The sequence below is a fragment of the Genypterus blacodes genome, unplaced genomic scaffold, assembly GCF_046128005.1.
Source record: "Genypterus blacodes isolate CSIRO-AG114 ecotype Tasmania unplaced genomic scaffold, CSIRO-AGI_Gbla_v1 ptg000067l_1, whole genome shotgun sequence".
Classification (NCBI taxonomy): Eukaryota; Metazoa; Chordata; class Actinopteri; order Ophidiiformes; family Ophidiidae; genus Genypterus; species Genypterus blacodes.
Window position 1 is genome coordinate 16671502 of NW_027466879.1, and position 24443 is coordinate 16695944.

At 43.7% G+C, this 24443-nt stretch overlaps 2 protein-coding genes across 2 annotated transcripts in view; one reads left to right on the plus strand and one right to left on the minus strand.

Moving 5' to 3' along the window:
- The window catches only part of ush2a (Usher syndrome 2A (autosomal recessive, mild)), a 169448-nt gene extending 160572 nt beyond the window's left edge, over nt 1–8876 (plus strand). The window contains 12 exon segments of the mRNA XM_076156076.1: nt 2163–2369; nt 2739–2831; nt 2951–3096; nt 3225–3343; nt 3538–3636; nt 3935–4111; nt 4760–4841; nt 5042–5185; nt 5346–5433; nt 6059–6124; nt 7287–7466; nt 7805–8876. Of these exon segments, the coding sequence (XP_076012191.1) occupies nt 2163–2369; nt 2739–2831; nt 2951–3096; nt 3225–3343; nt 3538–3636; nt 3935–4111; nt 4760–4841; nt 5042–5185; nt 5346–5433; nt 6059–6124; nt 7287–7466; nt 7805–7894 (1491 nt within the window). The 3' untranslated portion in view covers nt 7895–8876.
- Nucleotides 8877–10156: 1280 nt separating this feature from the next.
- kctd3 (potassium channel tetramerization domain containing 3) lies at nt 10157–19554 on the minus strand. Its single transcript, XM_076156028.1, has 19 exons — nt 19171–19554; nt 18721–18774; nt 17766–17811; nt 17455–17528; nt 17315–17373; nt 16903–16983; nt 16642–16806; nt 16455–16545; nt 15958–16148; nt 15758–15873; nt 15498–15585; nt 14501–14617; nt 14178–14348; nt 13929–14084; nt 13480–13576; nt 13180–13373; nt 12912–13053; nt 12695–12814; nt 10157–12472 (listed from the first exon to the last, which is right to left on the minus strand). The coding sequence occupies exons 1-19, from the start codon at nt 19389–19391 to the stop codon at nt 11899–11901; spliced, it is 2757 nt and encodes a 918-aa protein (XP_076012143.1). The 5' UTR covers nt 19392–19554; the 3' UTR covers nt 10157–11898.
- Between the last annotated feature and the right edge of the window lie 4889 nt (nt 19555–24443).

The following is a 24443-nucleotide window of genomic DNA, read 5'->3' on the forward strand; positions in this document are numbered from 1 at the left end:
TACACAAGGACGATAAGTCAGTTCAGTTGAGCACAGCACAGTGCAGAGAGAGAAATCATATTAGGCTAATTACACTGGGTCATAAGCTCCTATTGACAGCTTTATGCTTGGTTTTAATTACTGCCCACTTTCACACAACTTAGCCCCTTCACCCCGACTAGACGCACCCGCCAAGTCGCTCCGCCGCCCTATCAGCGCGCTTGAATTGCGTCGGCAGTCCAGTCAGCCAATAAAATGCCTCCAATACAGTGTGGAAGTTTTCTGTAGTCGTTTGTTGCCATGGCTGCTCATTCGCTGCCGTGGCAGCGAACGAGGTGTATTTTTATTTTGTGTCCGATAAGCCAAATCATGGCCCAATAGGAGAGGAGGGGACGCGAGAGAAGAGAAAGCAGTAAAATGTCTGTAGATGATATAAGGACAAAGAAATGAGTTTTACCTTTTAGCATTGGATCAAGGGCGAGGTGATCTAATCTGACTTTAACTTTGAACTTTTTCTCTCAGTTCTGTCTATGTAGCACAAACTTCTTGATCAATCCTCACAGCTTGCGTCACACTGAGGTTTGGACCATGTTGCTACTGGGCAAAGAACATGGTTGTTGCTGGGTAGGAATCTCTTGTTGCCATGACTAAGTTGATATATTCACAGTAAGACTTTTTTTTTAAACATGCATAAAAGTAGTTTTCATGTAGAAACCAAACATTTAAAAAAATCTTTTAATGCACTGAGCCCCATTTAACTTTTTCTAAAGTCTGTTTAAGGATATTTTGTGTATTCAGGAGAGGTTCTACACATTTGCAGCAATTACTAGCAACACTTGCAACAGGTTATCATCACTACAGTAATCAAAGACAGTAAGCGCAACTGTTGTGATCAAGTGGATTATCAAGTTGTCACATAAATTCATTCATGCCCTCTATCCTTTCTTTTATTCATCTTGAAAGCTAGATATTAAGTGGTCTTGGACGGATTCTACTGCAGTCTGCAAAGTCACATTTCAAACTAAAGCTATAAAACCTTGATTCAGTGTGTTATCAGTGGGAATGAGTTTTGCAATATCAGACAGCACTACTGCTCCTTTTACAGAATGCATCAACAGCATTTTGGCAGGCACCATATGTTCCTCATATCCTTCAAGTCAAGATAAGGACTGGAGAAATGCACATAAACATAAACTTAAATTGGATTCCTACAGTCATTAAGAATCAAATTAAAGTAAAAACATCTTAAACATATGGCCTTTATTCCTGTGTAGATCTTCAATATTTTTCTTGTGTGTAACATTTACATCTTTCTCCATCCTTTAAGAGACATTAAAACAGGTCTGTTTGATGCTGTTGACTATAGTAAGTTTATTTGTGCACTATCAGAGGGATTTCTATCTCCTCTCTGTCTCATGTCCAACCTACCTCCTGTCCTCCCCATTCTCAGTCTCTCCGTCTTCCCCTCTTTCACCCCTCCTCCCACCTCAGTCCATCTGTGCTGTCACTTAGATCAATCAGTCTGATTGATCACAGCCTAATTGACTATTATTGAGGTTAATTCAACTCTTAACGCCGTCGCGTCCGCGCACACACAAGTACATAGGTTGCCGTCCTGACCACAAACAATGCATCGCACGAGCACAGTCGCGCACACTTTCAACACCAAAGCTCAAACTCATCCATCTGCCTTCTGCACTTTTTCTGACAGGCTACAGATGACTTACACATGCAAATCTCCACCCTGTCTGACCCTGTGCTGTGTACGGCCTCTAATTATACCAAACACAAGCACACAAATAAGATTACCATATGTGTTTGTGTTTGTCTATGCATGTATCTGTGTGTGTGTGTGTGTGTGTGTGTGCACGCATGTGTGTGTGCGTGCGTGTATTACTCCTTGATGAAGGTGAAAAGTAATTGTCATGCAGATATGTTGGTGTAGATATCTGGGTTGCATGGTGAAAAGGTTTTTGCTCTCACAGCTAATGGTAGTTTTGATGGATGGTCCAATGAGTTGACTCATATCCCATTGTTGTTCTGGTGCATACTGGGTAATGAAGAAGAGCGCTTATCGTTAAGAGTTCTTAAAATGAGTAACGTTCATACAGTTACAATATACTATATAGTGCCTGTATGATGTTTTATGCTCTACATGACAAACATGTTGTTTTGACCGACAGGTCTGGGCAGTGAACTCTGCCGGTCATTCTGCCAGTCCCTGGGCCAGCGGTAAAACGGGAGCCGCCCCACCTGAGGGTGTACACTCGCCTATTTTCCTGAAGATCTCAGCAACATCAGCAGTAGTGGAAATCCGTCCTCCAGCTCAACCCAATGGGATTGTGAGCCTTTACAGGGTGTTCTCACTGGACCACAACACACACACTCTGGTAACACACAATACATCATCTCACATTGTTGCAACATGTGAACTAGAGAATTTGTACTTAAGAGGGATATTTTTATTTTCAAAATTACTTTTACACCACTACTCTTGTCAAAACACTTTCATTAGGATATGTACTGGTGTTGGAATGTGGTTGCTGCACATGAAGGGGGGCCTGCTGTTCTCTAAAGCGTGGGTTCAAGAGTTTAGTTTTGTAAACTGTACATGACTCTACTACAGGAGATTTGTATTTGTATTTGTATTGTTTTGTAATGCCACAGCGAGGCATCTGTCTTTCTTGCCCCTTTTTCTGTAAAAACACCACACCCACCTCACAAATTCCCCTGTCTTCACACCATCCTCCTTCCCGTAGCTCTCGGAGGGGACGTCCTATCAGCAGACACTACATGGTCTACGTCCTTACACACAGTACTTGATAGGAGTAAAAGCCTGTACATGTTATCAGGTAATACTACTGTAACACTGGATAAGAATATAACAATTTGTACCAGTAAATACACAGTTTTATCATATATTTTTCCTAGACACATCACGTGTATTTCTTTCTTTGTCTATACATGTCAGTGCTGTAGCCAGGGTCCACTGGGTGAGCTCCGTACCCTGGCTGCCCCCCCAGCCCACCAGCCACCGCCTCGCCCTGTCACCCTGACCTCCCGCTCTGTTCAGCTGGAATGGGATGAACCTGTGTCACCTAATGGAGTTATCGAGAGGTGAGGAGTGACTGAGGAAAATGCACACTGCTCTTGATACAGTATATGTTTGATGTTTGTTTATGATTGTTGTCTATGATAACATGTACATACCATAATATGCCAATACACCCCTCCCTCCCCCCCAGCTGTGAGCTACATATCAGATCATCGTGCCCTCAGCCCGCCCAGCCTGTGCCACTTGCTTGCGACAAAGGACCAATAGAAACAATTTCCTTTGGTAAGAGGCGGAGCTACAATGTTACAGGTGAGTCCATGCTGTGACATCATGAGTAAAAGCAGTGATAGTAGTAACACCATTTTTATTTATTGTTTATTGCCTTTTTGCTCACTTATGACACTCACTCATATATAATTTGCAGTATAAATTGTGTCCTGTCTTTATCTATATTATGTACATTTGTATGAATAAGCCCTTTTTGTGTGACCCAAACTGTGCAGGTCTCCAGCCGTACTCCACCTACGAGCTGAGAGCCGCCTGCTTCAACAACATGGGCAGCACCGCCTCCAACTGGACAACTGTGACCACACTGACAGAGGGTAACACTCTGCATTTTCTATTACCTCCCACCAAATATCCCTACAGAATGTTTCCTATATCCTTCTTAATTGCAGAGTCAAGTCAGGTTTAATTTTTTTATTATTAATTTACTTAACTGTGTTTTCCCACTTTTATCCATATTGACATTGTATTTATTTCCACATTATCTAAGTAAAGTAAAGTAAACACGTAAAGGTTAGGGTGAAGTTTGTCTTCCTTCTCTATTGATCCCAACCCATACAGTTTTTGTTTTTTCTAAATTGTAAAAATTGTATCTTCCGTCCTTTCTCCCCGCAGCCCCCCAGTATGTTTCTCCTTTCTCCGTGGGGAGCAACCTGACAATCATTTGGTTGGACTGGGAGGGGTCCTTCTCCATTAATGGGCCCCTGAGAGAGTACAGTGTGACTGAGAGGAAGCTGAGGGTCTACACTGGTTTCTACAGCTATCTTCATATCGCACGAACCTCACAGAAAAGTACTTACACACTCGTACACACACACTTTTATGAAATCAGATCACACCTTACGTGTGTTTATGGTATTTATCCTATGGGATATTACTACTGGGAATGTTAGCTTTAATTATTGTTGTTATTATGTTCGTGTGATTTAGTTTTTTTTGTAGTTTGTTTTTGCAGCCTCTCAGTGCTTATGAATTTGTTGAGCTTTGTCTTTAAACAGTTTATCGTTCCGTTGCAGAGGTGTTTTATTTACCAGGGAGGAGATTTGTTTTGCAGTTTGATGTGACTGTCAAGGACACTAATGCATTATTCAAACATGCACGCCGTCTGTAGATTACGTACCAGGAATGCCACGGCAACAGGGCGGCGGTTGGGAGTGGTCAGGAGACGTGGCTCTGGCGGGGGAATTTTGCATTCCCGCCCTGAGTTTAAGTTGGAAAACATCGGGCAGGAAAGCTAAATGCACATAGAAACACACTTAAATTAACTAATAAAAAACAAAAACGGCAACAACTACAGCTCATGATGAGACATTTGAAAGGGGCTATGGTAGTTTTGGTATTTGAAAGCATTCCCTCTATTTCGCTCTCCCTCTCTCTGTGACTCGCTCTCTCTCTCGCTCTCTATGACTCTCTCTCTCCCTCTGGTTCTGTTCATTTCAGCTCTGTCATTGCGGGTGACGTGTACCACAGACACCGGCAGTGCCACCACTCCCACCATCAGATACAGTCCTGCCACAGGCCTTGGTAATATTCACACACACACACACACAATCTTACAAACATGCAGTTTTGTCGGCGTGCTTTAAAGTGTTTCTCAAACCAAAATCAAGTGTGAATATTGTACAGTACTTCTGGTATCTGCTTTATCTGGTTTGTCCTTCTCTCTCTCTACCTCTTTCACTCTCGTTCTCTCGCTCTCTCTATCCCTCCCTGTCTTTCTCCTGGTCCCCTGGAATCTGCAGACAGTGGAAGTCAGGAAGTCAACATGTCAGCATCCCCAATTTACAAAGAGGCGTGGTTCATTGGACTGCTCGTCCTTCTGGGTCTGTTTCTGCTCGCCATACTGCTGGGGCTCGTGCTACAAAGGTAAGCAGATCAAATGTTAAAGGCCCAATTGGGACAGAATAGGAACATCCATACAAACAAATATATATAAACAAATGTATATAAACTAAGCAGTGCGACATATTAAAGGTTTTGCACAGCAGTACCAAAGAGTGGAACCTCTTGCTTTTCATCCTCTCAGGGCCCTGAGAAAGAATTCCTCAGCCAGAGAGCGCCCTCCGCTGGTCATGCTGCAGAACACCAAACAGGCTGGGAGGGAGACGTACATGGTGAGAGCAGTGGGAGTGTGTGTGTGTGAGGGGGGGAAAGGGAGGGGGCTTCACAATTGTTAGCTTTTTAAGTTCTCCACATCACAATTTGATGTATGAATTCTTATACTGGTTGATCATATAAAACAATTCTTCCTTCTACAGGGTCAACTCATTATGTACCACCAGAGGGGGCCAAAAAGCACATGCTACCTTATATTTATCAGTATTTTGCAGCGTAATTTGGGTTTTCAAATTCCTGCAACCAGATCTTTCAACATGTCGTCTGTTTGATTCCATTAAACATAACTGCATGTTTTCCGTCATCCGTCAAATGCTGTTTACGCTTTTCTCACTTGAGGGTGTATTTATTTACTGGTTTATTTATTTTCACTTTACTGCTTAACTTTACTTTAATTTATACTTTACTTTTCCATTGTGCATCTTGTTTTCTTATCTTTTCTTCTAATTATCGCTTGTTTTTCTTTTTCCCATCTTTCTTTCGCTTTTTCTCATTTCTCATTTCTCTTCCGATTCCCTCCACTCCACCCACCCCTCCTCTCCTCTCTCTCTCTCTTTCTCTCTCTCTCTCTCTCTCTCTCTCTCTCTCTCTCTCTCTCTCTCTTTATCTCTCTCTCTGTCTCAGACGCCCTATCCTGAGTTGTGCTCTAAACATCACTCCGGCTCTGTGCTCCTTCCTGATCGTCCCACAGTAAGATGTCTTTCCTCACCCTCTTAACTTTTGCTTTATTGTCCCCTGTAGTTTGACACTGTGGCTGGCTGTGTTGAGATCAGCAACGTTACACTTAAAAGCTACACTGTGCACACTGAGGTATGGGATTGTGAATTTGTGTGCTATATGTGCATGCGTGCGCTTGTGTGACAGTGTTTGCATATTTCAGACAGAATGTGCACACCTCACGTCACTTAAAAGCCTGAAGCAGAAAAGCACTGAAGTGACCAACATGGTGTATGTTCTGTGTCTGAAAAGAGGAAAATCTGCATGGTTTGATCTTCCTGGAACAGAGACAACAGTGTGACATGCTTTCACTTTATTCTCTTCATTATATCATCAGAAAACTAAATGCAGTTATTTTGCTGAGAAAAAAAAAACTAAATCTCACCAAATATTCTTTGCGTTTTTTATCAATGATGTATAACCTGAGTATCTCAAAATATGTTACAAAAACCTTTTATGATCCAAGTAATAAGCCTTTAATGTTGGGTGTGTCACTTAGGCAGAGATCCTTCATAAACAGCCTGGGGTGTAATGGGTGGAGGGAGATTTCATATCATTACCTGGCTTGGCCACTCAGTGGCACTGTAGGACAGACGACCTGATAAGACGATGAGGAAGGGTCCCTGTGCGGTAGATAGCTGAGGAGCATTTGATTTGCACAAAAGCTGACACCAAAAATCTAAATACATAAATGAAACTTTTGTTGTTGGCTGAGTTTACAATTGAGTTGAGTTGAGGTCTTTCTTCAGTTTTGCAGTTTTTCACTTATACAAAACATGACTTGGTTCTGAATTGGTTGGATTGGATCCCAATGTATCAAATGGATTCTGAAAGCCAGAATGAGCTCAGTATAACAAGAAGTATGCAGGCTGTTTCCAGGCACTCGTTTCAGCCTAAAATCATTTAGTGTTTATAGCAAACCATAAGAACCATACATTAACATGCAGGCGTGTATTTCCTCAACATTTTCACAAAAATGGCTTGAAGAAGTGAACAATATGTTTCTAGAATGTGAAATATTACACCATATATATATATACATATATCTATATGTATAGAGAGAGAGATATCTCCATATATATATACATAACAAGCAGAATTTGAGTATTACCTGATTACAAAAATCATCTCTCAGGGTCTGACAGACACGAAGATTGTGGGCCCCATGTCTGTCCTGCGGGTTCCCAGCCAAACAGACCTCAACTCCGCCTACTCCCAGCATCCTCTGCACCGCAGCGTCAGTCAGCTGATAGACAAGAAGTCACTAATAGAGGAAGGAAGCTGGGACAACCCACTGGGACACGACTCTGGACTGGTAAGAAGCTAAATGAGAAATAAAATGCTTTTGTGAAAGCAATGGTGAATCTTTAGCAACAGAATGAAATGAGGAACTAGGGTTCAAACCTATTGTCAACAACATAATCACAACATCAAATACAGATAAGAACATTTATTACCAAACATCAGTAGAACAAGCTGCTTTGGGGATTTCTTAAAGGCATGAAGCATCCAAAATCAACTCCTTTGTGCACACGCACGTCAAAATGGTCTCAGTCTCATCACACACACACTGGCAGATCAGTCAGATGAATGATGTCATCTTTGCTCCTGTGGACTAAACCTGACGTTGTGTCTTGGTGTGTTGTCTTACAGTATGTGGAGGATGAAGATCTTGTTGACGCCATCAAGGCCTTTGGTTCTGTGAAAAAGGAGCACGCCCTGTTCACCGACACACATCTGTAAGAGAAGAGGCAGAGGCCTTAATCAGGTATCACACATGTACTTCAGGCCTATCTGACCAAACTGTAACGTCGGCTTATCAGGATGAATCATTTCAGTTCAGTTCTATCCAAAATATGTCAAACATGCTGATCACAAAGGCAGATTAATTGAAATGTTAAATTCACAGTAATTTCTTATAATAATGTTCAATGGATCCTGACCTGAAGGGAGCAATAATGGTTCTCTAGATCCATATTTCCTGCAGTTAGAATGATAAAGTGTATTATGAAGCAAAGGAACTGTGTGTAATGCCACATCGTTCCCTCCCGGCCGGTTCAGGTCTTCGGGGACTTGTGGGGCAATAAGTGGATACAGAGGATGGTTTGTGATTTATTGTCTCTTTATGCCAAGTAGAGAAGCGTCGTCAAATCGGGTTGAAAAATGAAGAAACGTTTACTTAACATTAGATCAGTCTAGAAATTAACTCAATCTGAGGGAAACCAGTCAGCTGTTCATTCAGTGTCACTCGTGATTGTGCCTAGTGAGCGTGTACGTTACCAGCAGCAACCGTGCTTTAGAACGACTAGAGGAAAACTGGCTTTGGTGTTAGTTTAGTACGAAAATGCCAATTGTTTTTAAATGTCTTAATGTGGCTGGGATCACTGATGTGCCGTGACGTAAGTGTTTTTTGACCGTATACATATCAGAGGAGCTGCACATCCACAGTAAACCTAAATACGTGCTCTTACCTTCATGAGTGAAATCTTTGTCGATCTAGTTTTCATTCAACTTTGAAGTGAAACAAATCTTCGTCATGTGCTGTTTTGTCGAGATAAAGAATAGTTAAGATTGGGATTCTGCTGGTTGGGCCTTTGATGTGTAGAGGAAGCTAAGCGTCCCGTGCATATGTCAACAAGAGATGTTGAAATTCTGTGTAAAGACATTTGGGTGTTAATGTTATTTTCTGTATAATATAAGCTGAAGGTATTGTTGCTTTTTACACTTGCAGTATTATTATTGATTGATGTATAATAAGGTTTATTTATAGATGACTTATTGATCAATGTTTTTTGTCTTTTCTGACCAATGATAAATAATGACCTGGTCTAGAAACTCATTTTGGATTCTTGTTTTACTTAATTTTCTTTAATTTACAGATCTGCTTAGTGTAAACTTGGCAAACATTGAATCATCAAGTCAAATTTGAGCTTCCAGAAAAAAACATCAGCTTTTTTTAGCCACATTTAGAGCACATACTTCTTGAAAGAAAATGATGAAAAGAAAGTCAAAGACAAATTTGAAAAGGTTCATTTAGTTTTACTCCATCATGGACAGAGGAGACGTCAGCATACACACACCTTCATGTTAGAGCTTTGGCTCTTCAAGGAGGTCAAAATGTGAATGCATGAGGACGTTAAGTGTTACAACACCAGCCATATAGCAAGACATGTCCCAGTAAGAATTGGAGGATTTGATGTGTGTACGTGTGTGTGTGTGTGTGTGAAAAAAAGCATGTGAGACAAGGAAAGAGTCAAGTGAGAAATTTAGTACAACAAACTTCTGCCTAAGTTTAAACTGTTTGCAAACGAGGCCTTGATGAGCTAATAGTATTCATTTAGAATAGCAAAGCCACACTTTTCTCCCTTAGTGTAACACTCTTCCACCTTCTAACCAACTTCACTGACTGGTGTCATTTTAGGAAACGTTGTCAGTTGACTCAGTAAAATACAACAATAAAGCCACAGATGTACAATAAACTGGAGCAAGAATTTGTCAGCCGCTCACACCCACACAAAAACTCATACACACAGGGGGGCCATATCTCTGTCAAAACTATGCAGCAGTAATTTAGTTTTCCTGTGCGTCCCTTGAGGGGACATCAAGGCAAAGTTGAAATTAACAAAGTGGCAGTAACAACTGTGCCCTCGCTGAAGGAGACCATTGTGACAAGGGCAACGCTCAAACACTCACAGCTACTGTCAGTCACACGAGCAGGGACAGGCTGTGAAAAGAGAGCTTGTGGAGTGATTGTAAGGGACAGTGTGGCCCTGAGCTACACACACACACACACACACACACACACACACACACACACACACACACACACAGCTTTATTAAACTCATAAATCACAATGACGACAGATGGCGTCTCAGAGAGGAGACTGTCTGAACAAGAAGGTTAGAGAAATGAAAGCGCTGGGACAGTCACGCACGCACGCACACACCCACACACACGTACACATCACACTCATGTACTTTGGCAAGTTATCCAGACAAACGGTGTACTAAATACTGTGGTGACTGGTGCCTTTATTTCAGTGTTTGGTGTGTGTGGATTCAGCTCATCAGTCACTTATCAGAACACACACACAGACGCACACAAATGATTTTTGTTGTTTAACTTCTACACATGAACAATGTGAGGAAATGACTTTCTGACAACACGTAAAATTAGAGCTTTTAGTGAACACAGATTTAATTTAAATAGCAACAACACCGTGATGCAATGTTCACAATGACAGCAAATCATAACAACACAGCATAATGATGCATTTCTACATGCATATTGATGTAAATAAACAATATATAGGACAGTGTGAGTACACAAGATATGTGTTAACTTAGCTCACTAACATCTGGCTGAAATATAATGTAAACAGAGCCAGAGAGGAACCAAGGGAGGACAGACAGACGTACCCACACACACGTCACACTCCATATTCATTTATCTAACGCAAACACGAGCAATGTTAGACTTAATAGTGCAAGTAATGCAATTAGGTCCGGTAGCATGATAATATCAATATAGGCTATATACAGTATATGATCAATATAATATGTCATGGACAACAGTGTTAAGTACCAACAGACCATCACAACGTATCAATGCGTCCATATAAGGATATTGTTTTTCACTTTACATCTTAGTACAGGCGGAGGCCACGTGGTCGGTGTTCTAATGTTTAAATGAAAAGCAGCGTGTTAGAATCTACGGGACAGACGGCCGAAGAATATAACATCGTCTATTAACAAGAGAAGGAAAAATAGATCCAAGTACTCATTTTTACTCTGAACAAACTTTACTGGAGATTCTATTGGGTCGGCTGCTGCAACAACAGAGGTGCATCACATTTACTGCATCATGTTTTCTCATGTTGGCCCAGTGTGTAGGTGTGACATAAGAGTGCACCGGTCCATTCAGGCCTGAGGACAGACAGACCGGCCAATAACAGTCAGGGTACATAAGGCACTGCAGCGGAGGGGACGCGATCAAACGCTTCAAAGCACTAAAGTGATGTAGTGTAGGTTCTTCTAATGAGGTGAGTGTAGTGTTGTTATACTGCTAGTGAGTCATGTGACGGGTGCAGAGGCATATTGTGATTGATGGAACCATGTGACGTCCTTCTGACATCACAGGAAAGATCAATCGAAAATATTTGTGTTCCTGTGCAAATGAGCTACAATTGATATTAGTGTGAATGTGATCATTGATACAGGCCAACTCTTTACTGAGCTTCTTCAAGAGAATTTACGGCATCCCACCTTCAACACGACTGACCACTATTAAGTCTCGTGCCGCATGTGAGACACTGTGAACTGAAACTATGCAGGTGTAGCAGAATGCTTTCTAACTCCGGCCTGAAAGTGCTGAACTCATCACCAAAGTGCTGAGACGACAGAAAGCCACAAAAGAAAAAAGAGGATGAAAGCTCCAGTTGCAGCCAGCAGATTTCACAGGCGTGATGAAGACGAAGAGAAAGGAGAGTTAGTTTGGTTCCATCGCAACGAAAACACGTTTCTCCATTTTGTTGGTGTTGCTTCTTCGTGCTGTAAGATGTAAGAATTCCACTTAAATTAATAAAGTTTGGTATTTTAAATAGAGATTTTTCAGCCCAGGAAAGAAACTGAGTGAGGCGACGGCGACGTGGGGCCGAGGTGTTGTGGGGTCGATGGTATTCTGACTCCTCTGCGCCCCAGAGTTCCATCAGAGCCTCTATGAGATGAGGTGAGGGAGGCGGCCGCTCTCACAGGCTGCTGCTGTCCTGACTGGACAGCTCGGGCGCCAGCTTCCTGTGCCGCGGAGAGGTGGAGGTGCTCAGTCTGGTAGGAGAGGGAGAGGCGGTGGCAGAGGAGTCGCTGCCTCCTCCATCAGAGCCGGCGGACACCGGGGGGAGGGAGGAGAGCTGTGGCACTGGGGGAGCCTTCTTCCTCCCCAGAAACAGTCCTCCTTCTAGCACTCCCCTCTTCCTCGCGCCTCCCTCCGCTTTCACGCCGTCTCCTCCACATCCCAAACCCTCGCCCTCCTCCGGCTGCACCTTCCGCCTGACGTCGCCTCCAGGAATGGGGCTGTCGGGCGGTTGCCGTGGAGCTTCTTGGAGTCCGCCTTCCGACTTTGCCCCGGGGACGCCTGCAGCCGCCGCCGCGACGCTGGCGGTCGCCCGGCCGGCCCAGAGCTCCATGACGGAGGAGCGGCGATCACTATCCTCGGGGCCGAAGTCACAGAGGGAACGGCGTGCGTCAGGGGCGTGGCCGGGGCCCGGGAACACCTGACCCCCGCACTCCAGGATCCCTCGACTCAGGCTGAAGTTCTGGAAGTCCCTACGGTGAGATGGACAGATGGATGTCAGTCACAGATGTATAACACAGACACACAAGCAGATAGAAGCTAAGTTTAAACCTTTTTACAGTTTTTCAGATTTGTTTCAATGGTATTATGATTTACTTTCTATTAGTATGGTCGATCTATGATCAGCTGACAGACCCGGCTCATCTGTTTGCACTTTAACAATGACATCACATCATGAAGCAGATGAAGAGCACCTATAGCTTTGGAAGGACTCTGTCCGGCGTGCGCGGGCCAGCAGGGGGCTCTCTCTGTAGGGCCGCACCGCTCCGTAGGTAGCCTGGCTCTCAGGGATGGACTCCTGCTGTAGCTGCAAACTGAGGGGAGCGACGAGAAACGGAGAGAAAGGTAAGAGCAGGTAGGTCAGTGTAAGTGTCTGCGTGTTGTGGTTTCTGTGAGTTCTGTCCTCCTCACCTTGAAGACGACTCTCTGAGGCGCGTGTGGTGCAGCACAGAGGGGGCGGGGCTTATGTTGGGCGTGGCACAGCGGGAGGTGCTCAGGTCGCACTGGTCCAGCAGCTGCAGCAGCTCCTCCTCTGAAGGCCCGCCGAGGTCTACTACACGCAACATCACAACACAAACACACAGCTTTACACTCCTTACTCCCCTCCAGTGAACACCTGCCCACACACACACGCCCTCCTCCTCTCAGCCTCCCCAGCTCTCCCTCTCCTCTTCCTCACCCTCTTTCTTCTTCTCCTCTACTTTGTTGGCCGTGTCCATGGCGGTAGTCAGGTCCCACATTTGGATGCTGCCGTTGCCCTGGCCGGTGAAGAGATACCGCCGAGGTCGAGAGCCCATCCGGCTGGAACCCTCACACTCCCGAACCATGAAGCAAGAGATGGTGGTCCCATCCACTGACTGCACCTCGCAGATCCTAACACACACACACACACACAAACACACGTTTACAGACACATTCAAGTACACACATGGACTCTGAGGTACAGGCCAAAGGCTCTGACATGGGGAGGACATGGTACCTCCTTCCAGTTGAGGACAGTCGCACATACAGCTTGTTGGTGATGGGGATGACCTTTTGGATGAAGACTTGCTGATCATCTCTCTCTCCAAACGGACCTGAAAGCAGAACACAGCGTTTCCCCTTCAGTCACATCTCACATCTCAATACAACAAAACACTGCTTTTGTGTTACGACAGTGTTGTTCTCTCCAGACTCCATCTTTGCTTGTGTTTTATTGTTTAGTCACTTTGGATTAAAACTAAATGACTAAATATAAATGTAGTAAACATTTAGTATTATACTGAATTGATTTTGTGATGAACACAGCCCCAGAATGTCCCCATCTACCTCACACACAACACCACTAACTACAATCTTCATCTCTTCTTGCATTTCTGTTACGTCCTTCTCAACCCTGTACTTTCTTCCCAGGGACAGATGTCCTGGTGGGTCCCTTTGCTCTCTCACCTATGTCGTTGCCGGAGCAGTAGCTGCCGTGGCTCTCCGTCTCCTCCAGGGACAGGATCTTGAAGGAGGCCAGAGGAGTGGAGCCGGGCTGGGTGGAGATCATCCCTCTGAACCGGGTCACCGTCCAGGTGCGGACGTGGTTGTTGTCCGCGCACACTGAGACACGCCAAAGCGAAGATACAGGTAAATCATATGTATACACACACACACGCAACACACAGAGTGGTGCCTCCTGTCACATTTCCTGACCTGACACCAGATGTTTCTCAGACAACATGATCTTGGTCACCGGGCTCCTGTGCACAGTAAACGTCTGGAACAGCTGAGGGCCCGATCCCACCGTCTCTGGGTGCTGAACGATCACTCTAACTGCACCGCTACTGGTCCCATAGGCGATCTCGATCCAGTTCCCACTCACACCTAGAAGAGGACACACACACAAGTAATGAGTCGGGCCACTGCCAATGAGAGGCAGACGAGGAAGAGGTGAAGAAGTGTGGAAGGACGGTAATCAGACAGCAGGAAAGCGTGTGTGTGTGTGTGTGTGTGCGTGTGTGTGTGTGTGTACTGACTGGTCTTGGGCGTGAGGTAGACGGACAGCGCGGTGATGGCGTCGTTGGAGGGGTCGTGGTAAAGCTCCGTCACCAGCAGGTCGTTGTCTTTCATCCTCAGCGGAAACTTCTGCATGTCTGCAAACCGAGACGGAGCAAAGTCAAAGTATCTGCTCGTCAAACGGAGGAATGAAATTATAGATAATAAATTCAGCTCACAATATGGGCTGGGATCAGAACACCAAATCTGAAATAAAGAGTAAAATCAAACACTGTTGTCTCCATCAGCTCAAAGTGTGACTGAATAAATACGGAGGTGAGGGGACTTCTGTCTTCCAGCCCAAATGAAGCCAAACAGCACTTAGATCAAATAATAATTACAAAATGTGAATATTTAAAGGGGCATTCCACTGATTTTCAACAAAGATGGAGACTGTGACCTCTGTGACCTCTGTGACATCACATGGGTCACTTCCTGCTGGCGCTTAGAGGTTCAAGGCCAGAGGGTGGAGGGAGTTTTGTCGTCTTCAGCACTTCACCATCATGGCGGTCACTATCGCTGACTTTTTTGTGACCTGTGACCAATCAGCTGAATCCAGCGTATCGATCAGTGGAGTGATTATGACTGAGAGCCAGCAGATGGTGTGTGTGTGTGTGTGTGTGTGTGTGTGTGTGTGTGTGTGTGTGTGTGTGTGTGTGTGTGTGTGTGTGTGTGTGTGTTTGATACTCTTGTTATTACTCAACATCTTCATCCAGCTGGTTGAACTATGAAGTCTTTCAAAGTCTCATTAATCCAAACTGATGCGCCTGAACAATCACACACCCGGGAATCACACACTCCACTTCATGTTGCCTCACAAATTAAAAGACTAATTATTAATTAACAAAACAATGATATGAGAGAGAGAGAGGGAGAGGGGGGGTCGGGGGGAATCACAGTCTCCTGAGTTTGTATCCTGTGACAGTAGAGGTTTCCCAGTACCTCTGTGTGTGTGTGTGTGTGTGTGTGTGTGTGTACCTATGTAATAGATAGAGCCATTGTTGCAACCAAGTAGGAGAAAGGATCCTGCAGTGTCACAGCTGGTAATTGGAACCACATCTTGAACCTAATACACACACACACATACACACACACAGGTAGAAGTGAAGTCACAACAGTCCCATGTATGGTGATCATACACAGAATAACAGATTTTGTTAAATCACACTTGAATGTAAATACACAGATACAAAACAGTTGACATGCATACACACACACACACACACTTCCTCTCTTACCTGCCAGTGTTGCGTAACAGCATTCCACACCCCCACCTTGCCTGTCTGGCTTGTGGCTACCAGCTGGTTCCCGATGAAGAAGAGATCATCTACAGGTACTCCCAGATTAAACACACCTGGAGGCAGAGACGTGCGGGTCAGTGTGTGTGTACGTGTCACCCTGGGGATACTGTGACATCACCGTGGTACAGCGGCTCTACCAATCTCATTGCCGCTGCCTCCGTCCTGGATGCTCCACAGGATGATGCTGCTCTCGGAGGCGGCGGCCACCATCTTGTCCTTGTCTCCGTGCGGGCCGCCCACCACCTTGGCGTTCAGTGCTATGCGCTCAATGGTGCGGTCCAAGTACGGAGAGGAGAAGACCTGCTGCCAGCCAGAGGATTCCTTTATGCTGGGGTGAGATCACACACACACACACACACACACACACACAAGAATATGTGTTTATTTCAAAGTTTTGTTATTTGTCTTTACACCTTTATTACACTTAATGACATTTCACATTGACTAAGGTTGAAAAAACTCTTCTAAAACCCTTTTTGTGTTTTTCAGACTATTGATGTTTCCACTTGATGTGAGTCAACCTCTCTCTCTCTCTCTCTCTCTCTCTCTCTCTCTCTCTCTCTCTCTCTCTCTCTCTCTCTCTCTCTCTCTCTCTCTCTCTCTCTCTCTCTCTCTCTCTCAGTGGCAGTCTCACCGGTAGCAGATGACAAAGTGCGCGTAAGCCGCTACGATCCAGTTGTGGTGTCCGGCTATAATCAGCACCTTCCTCGGGTCGACCACCAAACCTGTGAGCACACACACACACTTCTTCTGTCACTGTGGATGTTTTTAAATAGAGATTTGTAGATGACGATGATGACAGCATCGTTCATCCTGCTCACCCAGTTTGCGGTTGTTATCTGTCCCAGGTGGGCCCAGGAGGGCGGAGTCAGGCGGGGGGGCGGCACGGGTGAACCCAGCCGCTCCGCTCGGGCCCGGGCGCTCGTCACACGCGGGGGCAGAGGCAGGGGCAGGGGCAGGGGGACTGGTTTTCCGGGCAGGGATGGCTGCCAGGTAAAGGAGCGGATGAGGAGGTAAAGATGTCAACATGACTCAACACTAATCAGATCAAAGCCAACGTGATCCCACAGCGCCGCGTTTACCTGGAGGAGGGAGGTGACCGTGGAAGAGAACACTGCCACATGACGAGCGGTCCAGCTCCTCACACAGCAGCAGCCGACGCACTGCACACAGTCACACGCACACACGCACACACGCACACACGCACAAACAGACACAATGTATGGAAGTTGAAAAGACCGAAACAGGAAGTGAAACAATAGTAAAGTATCACAGGGAACTGATGGTTTCAAGGTTGTGAACCTCAGACAAACTGTTCCCTCTCGCACTGCACCTGCTAAGCTGATAATGCAAAATCTGCTGATGTTCACACACACCCACCCACCCACACACACAGTAACCGCTGACGATCTGTGTGATGTGATGTTCTCATTACACAATAGCTTGGATGCAGGAATTGAACAGCAAAGCCGTATAGACAGGGGCTAAACTCACCTAATGGAGTGATCCCGTAAAACTCTGCTTCGTGCCGCAGAACGCTGATGTTGACGCCTCTGTGGAGAGAAGAAGGGAAGCTTGTTCAGTCTGAGCTCAACACGCTCTGCAGCACAAACATGTTTGTTACCGTGCCTTACCGCAGGTCCAGCTCTTTGGTTCGGAGGAAATTCAGAATTGGCGCAAAGGCCGTCGGGTCCCTGTCGATAAATATCTGGAGGCAGAGGAACACACACACACACACACACACACACACACACACACACAATGACTTAACCCTTCATGAACAGCTAAACTAATGTTATTTACAAGGGCAGAAAATTAAAAATAAATAAACAGTGATAAACATGAAATAAGAGACAGTGTGGTGAAATAAGATGAATTAGAAAATCCAATAAAATGACATCATTAGGACACATTTCCTTTCAGAAAGTCAACAAAGTCTACTTACAGCTCCAGTTTCATCCCGAAGAGTTGATATCCTTCCACTCAGCAAACTGGAAAACACACACACACACAAATGCACAAGCACACACACACACACAGCTCCAGTTAACATAAGTACTTCTCCATTTCCACTTCACAGCTCTGTTCCCTCTTCCTTCAGTAAACATCCAAACTATATGAAAACTAACCACTAATCTGTCTAAAGCGCTGCTGTGTATTTTCTATTATATATTCTGGTCATATATGCACAGAGTGAGGTTTGACTGTAGACATTTTTGGGGCAAACAGACAGACAGCTGGACCAGCAGACTGACAGGCAGGCAGACAGACAGCCGGACCAGCAGACTGACAGGCAGGCAGACAGACAGCCGGACCAGCAGACTGACATACATTAACTGTACTTAGTCAGCTGTGGTCACACTGATACTTCTGTCTGCAGTGTGTTCCCCACCTGTTCCCTGCTGGCACACTGGAATAACACTGGAATAAGCTTCTGTTCTGAGTGACATTTCAAAACACAGAAATAGAAGTGAACTCCCAAACAAACGTACAGTGTGTCCAAATCTCTACAGACAAAAACAAATTGTTTAAGAATAAGAAATACCCTGACAAGAATCCCTGTCTGAAAGTAAACTAGGAGATACAAGTCTGTTATTATTCAAGTTCAGTGGTGGCACAGACACATCCTGGTCCAGTGGCTTGTTAAATAGCTGCCACACTAACACATCTTTAATTAGCCTCAGATGAGTCTAGAGATGTTACATTTAATCATTTCAACTCCCCTGATGCTGCGGTCTATGGGTCTCTGCTCTGATGTGTGTGTGTGTATCACACACAGTGTTTACATGCTCATTTCAGAATCAGACGCCAACAAACACCATCATTCAACCATGAAGTGTGAGTGTATAGAGGTGAGGGCTGCTTCATCCTCTGCCTCATGCTGAGGAAGATTCACTGACCTGGAGAAGAACGAGTCTGGGATCCACATCAGAGTCTGTCTGGAGGTGCTGAAGCTACAGGACACAACAACAACACAGACGTGACTACGCAAAGGTCGTGGAGGAAACCAGGTCAGTGTGGATGAAGATATGGTTTATTATTTATGATAGCGTACCAACACACACACGTCACTGTACACACTGCTTGTTAAAACAGTGACCACACAGTACACACGATACTTTTGACTGAAGCAGCTAGAATAATAAAGTTATAAAGCTTGTATATTGTTGTATTATACTGTTGTATACCATAGGGTGGTAGATAATGAGGTCATGTTTTCATGTTAAGTACAGCAAAAGCTCGGGACCTGCATGTCCACTGGCTGCACCCATGCATGACTGCTACTGATGCAACACAAGCTCCTAACAACACTGAAGCATCTATCCAGCCTCCATGTTTAGAAAGCTTACCGCGTGCCGCCGACGTTCAACTGGATGATCTCTCCCATCCCGGGCGTTAAATTGTTACTATTAGCAGCCATGACGAGTGATTCAGTGAGATGCTGTGTGTGTGTGTGTGTGCGGTGAGAAGTCCGTGTTCTCGCTGTGCTGTCACGAAAGCTAACTAGCCAGCTAACGCTACGCTTCCCCTCTCTCTCCCCAGCTTCAGCCCGACAGCCTCCATCAAACATCCACGCTGTGCGGGCTCATGCAGGCGGACTCGGCGACGTTACGGGCTTGCATGGTGGGCGCAGAGACAGGGCACTTGTTATCCTCCAGGCCGCGACACAAGTATTCCTTTATTTTCCAGCGAGCTTGACTGCATCACTGCCTGGCAACGTGAGACAGCTGTAAGGAAAGAGTACAGACGATGGGAGAGCGCTCACTTCCCACCACTTCCGCTTTTGGTTAAACGCACGCGCGACTGCAAGAATGGGTTTGTTTTGATGTGTAGCGTAGCCAAACTAGGTTGGTTTGAATAAGATACGGCTATTTAATAAAACGTCTTTTTAACGAGTGTCAAACATGGACGTCTATCTAAGACAAATATGTTGCGTAATTCGCATAACCAGAGTGTGGCGATGAAATGAGACGAGACATCACATATATTTATACACTGAATAGCTACGTTGTTGGTTATCTAGTAGTTTGTTATCTATTTTAGGTGAAATATTACTATTGTTATTACTATGAAGCTGTTAAGCCCCGCCTTGTAACCTTGACTTTGACTTTACCAGGAGGTTTGAGGTTGAACATAAAAAGTAACGCATTGTCATCATGCAAATGTGTTCTTGTTGACTATATATTTCAACGTGAATACGAAACATTTCAGTAAAACACTGAGTGCTCATTGGAGTGTAAACCTCTGACAAGTTTGCACAAACCTGGACAAAGTCGGCCATGTTTCTAATAAATAAATCCCATAATTCAGTGGGGGGAATGGTCCTGGCATAGAATGGAAACTTGCATGGACTCACAATCCTTCTTGTGGGTGATAATTACAAAAATAATTCGAAAATGATAGTCAAATCCTCTAATAATGTCCTGTCCCGCACATATCTCATTATATATGTCAGCCAAACAAATAAATAAATAAACAATATACAAAAAAGGTTATCCAAAAGTACTTGAATAGATTTTCCTTGAGTATATTCATGTTTTAATATAAAGAGATGAGATGACGGGAGGTGTAGACTTGTCTTTCCAGATAACCGTCTGTAGGTGGCAGCAACCACTTTAGTCCGCTGTTATATTGTTTTCAACGTTTTCATGTTTTCGGACCACAGATAAGAAAAGGTGAGGGTGGAAATCACATAATAATTCCCTTTTTTGCAGTAAAAATCTAAGATTGAAAAGTAATTAGATTTACATATGCAGATCTAGGTCAGATCCCGATCATCTTTAATGAGTGTAGGAGAGAAATGGCATTTGGTCACTGGCTAGACGAAAGACAAGACTTTACCAAAAGCCACCAGTGTTGAGCAACGTGAAATGACATCATTCAAGTTGTAGTTTCCCTATTTTAGGAATCAGCCAAGAGATCTGATGAGGTGTACAGTCATCATACACACAAAACTCCAGACAGTCCTGGTTAGTCTGACTGTTGCTGTCAAATGTTCCTCTCCCTTTCTAATGTAGTCTGTCTGTATTTTTTTCTGTACAGCGGTTATCTCCATTCATGCGTCCATCCCAACGTCCATGGAAACCTGACCCATGTCATCGTTTTCATCCAGCACAATGGGCTCATCAACATCAGGTTAGGTATAGAATTACATACAGTTCATCACAAGATGGATCACAAAGCATCTAATTAAGGATTGGAAATTGTATTACTTAGAAATTTGGAAATTTCATGTGATTCTGTAACAGGTTTTACAAATAAATTACGGATGTATACACAAGAACTCAACAATGCATGGTTTCTCCATCATACAAAATCCCTTCACCTTACACTGCTGTTTATACAGTATAAATTGAATATAATAGTAATCCCGAGGCTTATTTCCCTGTCCTTGCTATCGCCCACTCTTATACACTCCATTTCTTTGCTTTCTTTATTCCTTTGTCTTCTTAAACCCTGAATCCTTAATCCTTTTTTTCTCTTCTCTCGATTCTGTCTTTGCAACTCCCTGTATTGTCTCCACCTGTCTCCTCTCCAGTTATTCCAGACCCCATTAGAAGCCATGATGGACATAACAACTTGCATTTCCTTGCCCCAGCATGTGGAGGTAGATTATGATTGCCTGAAGAATACCATTTCACTCTTGTGCTACTTAGAAAACAGTCACAGTACTGTAAAATAACACCTTTTCAACCATAAAAGCTTTTCAGGAACCTTTCGAGGCCCTAGGGTACTTAATCCACATTTTAACATTTTTACAGGAATTAGTGTCAAGAATGAATTCCTGTCCCATCTTTCCTGCCTGCACAATGTTCTCACTTACTTACCTGATGTACTGATGTACTGCTTACTGAAGGTCCAGGAATTGCTGGAGTTGTAGTAGTGAACTTTGCTTGTAGACCATACATTTTATTACCGTATCATAAAAAAAAAATCCTTATAATGCTATGATGTTTACAGTAAAATCCTGAGTGAATTAATGTGACTATAACACCTGATATGCCAGTGTAGAAACAGTCTTAAATACCAAATTGTTTTCAAAACTAGCAGATATTTTTACACTAGCAACAATAATAACAGCATCTTAATTAGTGTAGTTATTTTCAGCAGGAACGTTTGTTGTGTTTACCACTATAGTCATCATCAATAAGAAATATCAGACATGAATGAAAAATGCTAAAATTAAATAAATAAATAAATAAATCCTCGATCCAAAAACGCTACACTGTCCTGCCACACGGGGGCAGTAATGGACTTTTTATTTTGTGTTCCTCCCTCTCTCATCGTTGCATTATTGAACATTGATGGAAACAAAGATGCAGAAGTGGCTCGAATGCAGCAAAGGCTCACATCATTCAACCATCATCCACACAAGCCTATCCTTTCTTCCTCACCTTCTTCACCCTCCCCCCACTTTTTGCCCTGCACTCTGACACTGTTTACTCTGTTTGCTACTTACTTTTTTTCTTTGTATCGTCGCCTTCATTGCGTCTTTCTCTCTCCCACGTTCTCTCCATCTCAGCCTTTCCCTTTGTCCCCATGTCCCTCCTGGGGTCAGGAATGGTATTTATCCAGTGGCAGCTCCTCAGCAGACTCAACAAGGGGGTGTTAAGTCTGCCATTATCATCCCCCGGCCAACCAACCTGACCCCTGAACTGAGAAAATCTACTTAAATTGATATAGAACAAAAAAATTATTGAAAATGTGGCATATCAAGATTGTTGTTATTGTTTTGCTCCAGTACTGTGACTGCAGAAACAGCTCTAGATTGTATCAAAGTAGTTGTATCACTACTCAAAAATTATTTTCCACTATGCTTTCCTGCTCTTACTAAAACATTTATTATGAGGAGGACATTACACTACTTTTACTTTTACTTGAGCCATTCTTTCATAAAGACTTTTCCTTCTGTATTATTTTTGGCTGCTGGGTTGGCATGTGTAATGTTGCAGACGTGGAGAATGTAAAGCCTGTGGAAGTCTGTGAGCTGGCAGCTGTCACCCCCTGTGTCATCTCTCCACTGTCACTCACACACACCACACACACACACACACACACACACACACACACACACACACACACACACACACACACACACACACACACACTCATTTTGGTATATAGATTTCTCTGTCTTATTTTTGTAGATCCTCGCTCCCATCAACTTGTCTGTTGCTCACTTGCACAGCCCTTCCTCTTGTGCGGTTCCTTAACAATACTTTTTCGATCACTTTTATTCTATTGAGTTAAAGGTTACATACAGTTTTGAAATGAAAAGTTTGCGTCGATCACTAACTGACAAACAGTGCATCATCGCTTTCACACACACCTCACACATTCTGCCTTCTTTCTACACACATTCCCTCCTGCTCATATCTGAATATATTCTTTATAGCTTCCTTATTAATATGCCAAAGTCCAAAGCAGCACTATACAGGATCACTGTGACTAACCTGAAATTTCCCTCCCTCTGCCTTTTCCCTGCTCCCAGGCTGTATGTCACTACATTCTCCTTCACTTAATGCGAAGCTCTAATATTCCTCATCAGTCAGCAGTGACAACTAAATACGGCTTTGAAGGATTCTTTCAATCAAACGTTAGACCATTGAACCTCTTCCATCCAGCTGTAGATACACATACACATACTGTATTGTGACATGTGTGGGCGAAATGCAAAGCCTAGAGTTATTCCATTTAAAATTCATGACAAAATGTATCAAAATATCAATAATTAATAAAGATCAGGATGCAGTTCAAAGAAAGAAAAACATGTTTTTCTGCAGTGTATATGATTTAAAGGCAATACTGCGAGTCCACACGTTAATTACCCTTAATTCCTGCTCTGGTATGTGTTTCAGATGAGTGTGTTCAAGAGCCAGCTGAAGAGTTGGTGCAGTTCTTCGGTGAGGTGGGCGTTTGTGTGTGCGCATGTCCTGGAATATGTCTGTGTGTGGGTGTTAAAGTGTGCTATATTTAACCCAAAGTGTGTTATAATACAGCAGGTGATTTGTAAAAGGTGAGGTGACCCCTTACATACACACACATGCTTCCTCTCTAGGGGCTTTATGCCAATTTGATACATACACACTCATGTCCACCAACGCTTACATTTAGCCATCAATCACCATTACCTCCCACCCTCACACTTCTCTGGGTATGAGCAGTGTGTAATGTGTCTTACTCTTAGTGCATTACTGATTATATAGAACACATTTATACCTGTTTTTGCAACAAGTAATTGTGTGTGTGAAAGTATAAACTACTGTATAATTTGCATTACATTTGTTATGTTATGCTTCCTCCTGAATGATCCAACTGAGTCATTGTGTTTATCTATGTCATTGCTGCTCATGTTACTCTGCTTTAATAATTCATCTGGTGTCATATGAGACTTGATTGCCTTGAACTGTGGAAAAAGGTGACGACTCTTCCCTCATCAGAGAGCCTTTTTTATTTAAGTGACAAATACAGGTATATGATTGCTTTTCCTTGTGAGTCATTTTAACATTAAACTGTTCTTACACTGAGACTACATTCAGAGTCTGAGTTGATATTAGACTTTAGTGTTTCTGTTGTTGATTTGTCAGTTTGATACCAGAACATTTGTTGAAAATGTGTTCTC